This window comes from Vigna unguiculata, chromosome 7 (assembly GCF_037176805.1).
Source record: "Vigna unguiculata cultivar grain cowpea cultivar isolate G323 ecotype 2 chromosome 7, ASM3717680v1, whole genome shotgun sequence".
NCBI classification, from domain to species: Eukaryota; Viridiplantae; Streptophyta; class Magnoliopsida; order Fabales; family Fabaceae; genus Vigna; species Vigna unguiculata.
In genome coordinates, this window is record NC_140798.1 from 8767418 (window position 1) to 8776276 (window position 8859).

Genomic DNA, 8859 nt, shown 5'->3' on the forward strand with positions numbered 1-8859 from the left:
CAGTTAAGGATGTTCAGTTACCAGTTAAAGTTGGAATTATGAAGTTGCTCAAAGAAAGTTGTGCAAGAGAAGTAGGGGATGGTTTGAGTTATGATTTCAAGTTAGGGTGCCAACTTGGAAGTGAGGAAGCGAGAGTAGATGTTTAGCCAGAGAAGGGAATTGAAGATCCTGGATTTGATGAAGTAAGAGTGAGAGTTGGTTGAGAACCATAAGTGTTTAGGTTGGGAGGAGAATGTGTGAGGGGATTTCATTAGTCTCGTAATCTTACTAGCACTAGTGAACCTCTCAACAAGGTTGAGAAAAGCCAAATCGGAATATATTAGTTTGAGGTGTACCGTGGGGTTGCGTGGTACGAACCAGACTAGAAATTTGAAGTCAATGGAAGTTATGGTTCTGAGGTTTTGTGGAATGTTGCCTATAAGTTAGGGGGATTAAAGATGAAGAAAGGATGCTGATGCGACATGGTGAAGAAAGCAGTTGAAGGTTTAAATGAGAAGAAGATGTAGGAGTTTCAATATACATAAAAGTGGTCAAAAGTGTTGATGGTGTGGCAGTAGGCCAACACTTAAGAGTGATCAAGTCAGTGGAGTGATGCATAAAGGAGTGAACAAGGTGATGTGAAGTGATAACGAGCGTGCCTTGGTTGGAGACTTAAGGTCATCTGAGAAGTTGATAAAAACCTACAAGAGGTAGCGGAGAACATATAGAAAGTGAGTCAGTATGTTAGATACAAGTTAGTGGGGCATGCATGGAGGAGCATTCGGATTTTAAGGTTGGAGGATTTGGAGTGCTTCGAGAGTAGTGACTAATTTAATCTACATAGTTGGACGCATGTCGCTTAGCACAGAGGCAAAGTTTCTAATGACTATAGGTGTGGGAGTCGTTGTATATGTCGTGTTGAGTAGTGGTTCCCAGAGGAGATAAGGAGAACATAGCTCCTTCCTATCTCATCGATGAATTTTCGAGGACGAAAATTTTCTTGTTGGGGAGAATGTAAGGCCCCATTTTTCCTGCCCCTAAGTGGGCCTAAGGGTTGGCCCAATGTATATAAACCCTGCTACGTTGCCCTAATCCCACCTCACATTCACTCTTTCAGAAACCAGCCGCCATCCCTCACTACCTCTCACGAAAAGCTCTGCTAGGGTTTACCCTAAGGTCCCCCTCCTTCAAGCTCAAACTCAGTCCTACTCACGTAAGTCATCCCTTGACTCATGCTTCTGTTTTCGTGGTCTATGTTGCTGTTATTGTTAGGGTTTAGTAATAACCCGCCTCCTTTCTTCTGTTTTACCGTCCGTTCCAGCTGCTGACCACCCTAAGGACAGTTTGGTTTCCTGTGTGCGTGTTGGAGCGTTTCGCTAACTTGATTTCCAGGTACGGGAAGTTAGGGTCTCAGTCTTTTGGTGTTGTCTTGGCTGTTCTTGAGTGAGTTACTGATTGCATGAATAAATCCTTCGTTTTGGTGTGATTAAATGCTTTGTATGCTTGGTTGGTTCGTTATACATGGCTGTTACAGTGGGGAACAGTGGCGAGACCTGTTAATCTCGCCCAAGCGAGTCAATCTCGCCTAGGCGAGATGAAACAGGGAGCTAGCCTAGGGCCTCTGCACGAAAAGTCGCCCAGGCGACTCGCTCAACTTTTGAGCGAGCAGGCAACTCGCCCAGGCGAGAGGGATCTCGCTTAAGCGAGATCCCGCGTTGCTCATGCTCCTGTTTTTGTGCTCTCGCCTAGGCGAGGGGGGAGGCTCGCCTGAGCGAGCATGTCTCGCCTGAGCGAGACCCCTCAGCCTGAGCGAGATGCTGGGCGAGACAGTGCTGTGATTCAGATGTTTGATGTTCCCGAGTGATCCATGTTGGTTGAGTATGATTGTGTGATGATGAATATGTATATAATGGAGCATGAAGTATATTTTTGGCATGATTCATGAATTGTGGATGAATGGGTTGGTATGAGACTTAGCATGTGAAATGAATGTGTGGTTTGAGATTAAAGGGACATGGTATTGACATGAGATGAGACCCTAGACTCATGGGACGGTGATGATCAGAGGTATGGATTCAAAAGGTGATGCGTATGAGGAATAATTCTCATGGATGAGTATGGAATTGTAAACATGCTTTTTGATGTTCTCTTAATGTTGTTTTATGAATGTTGGTCCGTGTCAGCGTGTAATTCCTTGGGGTCTCTAGGTGAGACCTGTGGGGTCGCGCTTCAGTGGTCGGGACGTAATTCCATGGCCCCTGTTAGTGGGTGCCCGTGGTGGTGCCCCATCTGTATAACTAGGTAAGGATTCAAGGTAAGGACTGCATCCTGACACTCTAAGGGGCCAGTTAGTCTCACTTAGAGCAGACTGACTCCTGTGGTGAGAGTAGCAGGAGGCCTGAAATTCATTAAGGGCTAACCTTGTGGTGAGAGAGATTTGATTCATCGTAACACTTGTAACACATAGCTCGGAGATGAGCAGCTCAGAGTCGAGCAGGGGTATTCACCACAAGTGCGAGCGTCCGCTGAATCCGACTAAGTTATACGTATCCGGATGAGTCGAGTCGAGTCGTAGTGTATTGAATGAAGAGTCATAACATGTCTGGTTGCTATGTGGATATGAGATGATGAAAATATATTTGATTGCATGATGAATATGTTGTTGGCTCTAGCTTACCCGTTTCGTTGCATGGTTGTGTTGTATGTGGCTGTTTTCCTTGCGATGATCATCAACTTGGTTGATGGGAGCAGATGGGCGAGGCTCATGGTCAACAAGCGAATGGTGATTTCGCTGCTTAGCCATCTGGGCTGGAGTTTTCCTTGTGTTTTATTTAGGGCTATGGCCCATGTATCTCTTTCTGTATTTCTACGCTATACTCTATGTTGTATTCGTATTCAGCTTTCCTTTGGCTTCGTGGTGTGCCTGAGTTTTGTCGGGGTGGTGTTAAAGACCCCAGGACTACGCTACTGTACTTATATTGTGTGACGTCTTCCTTTAATTTCGCTTAATAATTAAATGGGACGTTACAATTTTGACATGAGATAACATTTGAGATAATGTTGTATATTACAAACTTTAATCTTATCTCTAAGCATTTAAATCTTTACATAGAAATCTACAACAAAATCAATTTTTGACGTGATTTCAAGATCTGCGATCAAAGTAGTACTTTGGATCTTCAATGTGGTTGTTGGAGCAACTAATGTCCATCTAGAACTACTATAAAAGGTGAGCTCCACTACAACTTCCATCATTCTAGAATTACATCATCCATTCACCACCACACCACTTCATCTCTTGGGTGGTCTTCCACTTGGAAGACTAATCCTTCTTGATTGATTCTCTTGTAATTTTATGTTCAATTTTGAGGTTGTGTGCAATAAATGCTTTGCTTTTTTTCTTCTAATTCTAATAAAGCCTATTTTATCTATTATTTAAGTTCTAATTCTTGTTTTTAGGATTCTTGTTAGTTTGTTTAATTTTTTAAAATCTTTATATGTAAGTAAAAAAGTAAATCTTATTTGTATACACTTGAAACAAGTGAAGTGTTAATAGCTTGTCATTTGTACATGCTTAGAGCAAGTGAGAAAGTAGATGGATTCATCTATGTTTGATTATTTAATTCAAACTTGTGTATATGTTTGCTTAATCAAAAGATAAAATAATATATTATTACATTAATATATACAAATGTATATATTAATGTAATAAACTTGAAATGAATGAGAGTCTTAACGAGTTATTGAAGCTTATTTAGTTAATTTGAGGTCTCTAGTTATAAACTAAATGAATGATAATCATTTGATAGCTAATTAAGAATTCAACAATGAAAAAGCTAAATAATCAACCTGACATTTTGTATTTATTTTTATTCTTTATTGTTTTAAACTCCATTAGTTGATTCAATATGTGCAACAATGCATTAAAGGTTCGACATTTAATTGATATTGTGACATTTATTTGATATCATTGATGCCAATTATCATTCATGTGATAACGAAAAATGATACATAAATATTTTAAATATGAGCACAATCTCATTTTATTCAAACATTTTGATCATGAACTAAAGAACACTTACAAATAATGAAAATTTCAAAGGATTAAATATGATTTTAATTCTATGACTTTCAGTTATAATTGTAATTAGTCCAATTTTGAAAGTTTGACCCAATTTAGTCCTCAAACTTTAGAAATTCGTGAATTTAGTTATTTTAACCAATTTTTGTAATTTATTTAACGTTCCAAACGTGTTTCATGATAATATTTGAATTGTTTATACCATTTGACACATTTCTGTTCAATGTTAGTTGAAAAATGTATTTGAAACATCAAGTATATTTAACAAAAATTAATTAAAATAATTAAATCCACGTATTTCTAAAAGATTGAAAACTAAATTGGTTCAAAATTTTAAAGATAGACTAATTCCAATTTTCACTTAAAGTTAACGAATCAAAAACATATTTAATCTTTTAAATTTTCATTATTTCCACGTATTTTTGAGTTCATGATCAAAATGCTTGAATAGAATGAGATTATTTAAAAAACATATTTTACCCTATTTTTAACACAAATATAGTAAATCGAAATAAAAACAAAGACACCACTTACGATGACTCAAGATGAATGAAAAAAAAAATCACCACTTTTTCTCAAAATAAGATTTACAAGAGCTAAGACCGTATTCTTGTAGACCAAATTCTCAAGAAAAAATTTTCACAATTCTCCAGAAGAATTTCTAATCCATTCATTGTTGTGAAACAAAGACACTGAGACTCCCTTTTTGTTGGCTAATGCACGTCCAAGAGTGCTAAACTTGAAAAAACCTAGAATTTTCATACATTTGTCTCCTATTTTGAACTCCAAATGAATAAAAATTAAAATTCATCACCAAGTTGGATTTTCCGTTTCTAATTCTTTTATTAAGTCCTAATCCATTTGCCATATTTTCCTCTAGTGTATTTGATCCTTACCTTCCCTTCCCTTGAGCAGGGTACTTAAAGGGTCTTGTCCTATTTAATACAAATTACAACAAAAAACTATTCTAAAATTACAATGAAGCAACCCTAGTCTGTATTACAACCAAATAAAGTTTTTGTAAACAACATCAGGCTTAAAAATTACAAAAATAACAAACACCTATAATTTTATTACAAACACAGAAATTTATTCTCTAATAAACATAAACTAATCTTTTGAAAAAGATTCTCCATTTCCATGCATTCGTCAATATGGAACCTTGGTATGCAATGACTTCATGATAAAAGAATTAAATTTATGTGTAAGCAAGCACACTTAACAACTACAGAAAGCATTGAAGCCAAATCATGTATATCGGTGTTGTTATGTATTTCAGCTGTGATCACATCGCAACTGTAATTGGATGCAGTTGCAGCATTGTAACAGGGGATACGCCTACGATGTAACAGATAGTGTAATAAAATTTGGATTTGCAAGTGTTGCTGCTAAGCATAGCTCTTACTTTCTTCACTTGGTATAGAGCCTATAATAAGCATCATTTGATTTCTTAATTCAGCAACAAAAAACATACACTGGTGGAAGTGTAACGAAATTACAATTCCTTGTTGCTAAATGAACATAGTTTGCTGGTTTGGGGAAAGAACAAGGTTGCTTTTCACATTCATTGAATCACTAATGCCTGACCAAAATAATTCCCATTGAGACTACCATTTTCTCACTGTTGTACATGTAAATTGACTCTATCTGTACGGTTGAGATGGTCTTAGGCTTATATGAGAAGTAAAAAAACATTTCACATCAGCATGTACAGAGAAAAACAATTGTGTATGTTGAAACAATGCCATGTCCTTCACTTCGTGAAGATTAGGAAAAGAAAACTCAAAAGAACTACAAAAGAGATAGGCGATCTACAACAAACTCAAAAACAATTTACATAGGCAAAAGGGCATTACTCACATAATTTTATGAAAGATACTATGGATGGATCAAAGATGAAAGATCAAAACTCAAAAACAAGTTTCTCACAGGGCAGTGGCTAATGCTATAAGATCAATCCGTCCTTCACAATTTGCTCCAACCAAGATGCAATATCTGACATAGGTGGTCGTTCACTTGGATTCTTTCTCACTGCAAGTTCTGCTATATCAGCAAGCTTAAGCAAAGGTTCAACATTTCTTGGAAGAGCCACGTACCTATCAATTGTAGCAGCAGCCTTCCCTTGTTTGATCAAAGGCACTGCCCACTCAACCATGTTGGGTGGAGTGTAATCCCTGTCATAAGCCTTTCTTCCACTCAGAATCTCTAACATCACAATCCCAAAATCGTAAACATCGCTTTCTAAGTCTCCATTCAGATCTTTGTCACTCGAAGCAAGAAGTCCAAAGTCCGAAATCCTTGCCCCCCACTCCGAATCCAAAAGAATGTTCGAACTTTTTAGATCCTTATGCACAATTGGAGGCACAAGTTCCTTGTGAAGATACTCAAGCCCCTTCGCAGCTTGCATCGCTATCTTCAACCTCAGGCTCCAATTAAGCGGAGAAAGACCGCCATGGAGGTGATCATAAAGCGTTCCATGAGGCATATACTCGTAAACAAGCAACCTCTCCCCCATCTCCGCGCAGTACCCCAACAGATTAACGATATTACAATGGCGAATTTTGCAGAGAATTTCTAGTTCCATTTCAAAATTACGATTATTGGTGTGGATTATGGTAGCAGCATTTGCTCTTTTAACAGCAACCACTCTCCCATCTCCCAACATGGCTTTGTACACAAACCCATAACTTCCTCTCCCAAGTTCATTAAACTCCTTAAACCCATTGGTAGCATCCTTCAGTTCAGAAAGCCTGAAAACCTGAGGCGCCCCGGGACAAGAATTAACAGAAGGTGTTGATTGAAGAGCAACATTGACATGGTCATCCTCTTGCTCTGGTTTCCCCATGCCTGACTTGGATTGTTTCTTTGTCCTCTTTCTGACCGAAAAAAGACACCCACAAAGCAAAATTGTCAAAACCCCCAACACGGAGCACCCAACTATAACCATCCATTTACGCAAATGATGCCAGTGCCAGTGCATATGCAGACCCGTTGGGGAGTGAAGTCCACAGACACTAAAACAAGAGCTGTTCTGACAAAGAGAACACGAAGTGCAGACCCTATCAGCATTTTTAGTACATGAACTTGACAAGAAGAACCCTTTAGAACAATTTGAGCCACAAGGCGAACAAATCCTCAAATCTTCTCTAACACAGAGGCTAGTCAAAGCTAGCTCGTTAAGCATACTCGCATTAAAAGCAAACTCACCGACCCCACAAGAACTAGCCCTGCACAGTCCAGGGCTCGAAAGCTCCAAAGGAGGATCAAAATCGGGTTTCAAAGCATTCACCATCCAACAATCCAGAAGAAGATCATCTTCCCTGATCCCACACGTGGTGAAATCCGAAGAAGCAATTGCCATGAAACCGTTCCCTCGAGGAATCACCGAAGAGTTCAAATCACCCCAACACTCCACTTCATGGTTATCCATTCTAATGCCGCAGAAATGGTTAGCCCCAGCAGTAAGAGACACCAGCCGAATCGAATCCAATGGAGGATCCGAATACGAACCCGGGTCGCCCCAGCATTTTAACTCGCCGGAAACGTTGAAAACACCACACACGGCCCTCCGACCCGCCGCTAAAACCGCGAAACTGTCGGAAACATTGGAAACTATTATCCCTCCAGAGTTAGGTCCCCAACATATGAGTCCACCGTCTCTGACCTCACCACAGGTGAACCCTTCCCCGGAAACAACCCTCTTCACCTCCAGATTCATCACGGCTTGGTTGAAATACAAATCACTCTGTTTCGCTGTCAACGTTTTGTTTGCGGTCGTCGTGATTTCCCAGCAATCCACGGAGCCCGAATCGTGATCGGCGTAGTAGGATCCTCGAACGGCGCAAACGTGACTCTTGCCAGCCGCGATGTGGGAATAAGCCGTGTTCCGGTACGCCGGCGGCACGAGGACGAGATCTGCGCTGGGTTTAGTCACAGCACCCCAGCAGAAGGCTTGCGAGGTGTTCGCTAAAATGCCGCATAGAAAGCCTTCCCCGCCGGAGAGTGCTGACATGGAAGGAACGGCGTTTGTAACGGAGGACAGAGACGGTGACGTGGCGTTGTTCCCCCAGCAAATGACGTCTTGCTTCCCGCTAGCATCAATGGCGCAGAAAACCTCATCTTTTGCGAATGAAGCAGATATTGGCCCCATGGCGCCGAACCCATGTGCAGTGGCACAGAAGAACAAGAAAATGAGAGAAAGGGTAGGGAGATTTTGCATGGTTGGGTTGGGTTGGGAAGAGTGTCATGGACTCTGCGATGAGTTGTTGTTGTTGTTGTTGTTTGAGATCATGACGATAAAGATGGTGATGCAGTTTGTGTTTGCTATTCTTGGTGAAGTAAGAACCTTGAGAGTGAGAGTGTGATGGGCGATGACGATGAAACAACGTGGGTGTCGCCATTTTTACAGCTCCCATTGTTTAGTTACTTTCATCTTTCTTCCACTGTTTTTTATTGCTCCTTTTTTTTTCCATCAAATTAAAAACCATTTTTTTATTCTCATATTAATGACAACGTTACAAGAACAAGAATTAGCCCACCACTAAAGCAATGCATCTGAAGTTTAAAATTAAAGGCCTTCTTAAAAGGTATGTTTGACTTTAAGTAAAATTGTGTAAACTTCACAGTTGACTTAGATTTATTTTCTTTATTTTTAATTAAGAATTACTTTTAATAAATGTTTCTACATGTTGACTATTTCGGATAAATAGATTGAATTAGATTTTATTGTGTGTGGGTGAAATCCAGCCTAACATAATTTTAGCGGTGAAAGTTGGTCAGAATCTGTGCATCAACTCGGT

General features: G+C 39.7%; 1 protein-coding gene across 1 annotated transcript; it reads right to left on the reverse strand.

Annotated features, from left to right (window-relative positions):
• Window positions 1-5769: 5769 nt before the first annotated feature.
• On the reverse strand, window positions 5770-8480 carry CCR1 (CRINKLY4 related 1). Its single transcript, XM_028080922.2, has one exon. It carries the CDS (start codon window positions 8277-8279, stop codon window positions 6006-6008), a length of 2274 nt encoding a protein of 757 aa, XP_027936723.1. The 5' UTR covers window positions 8280-8480; the 3' UTR covers window positions 5770-6005.
• Window positions 8481-8859: the final 379 nt, after the last annotated feature.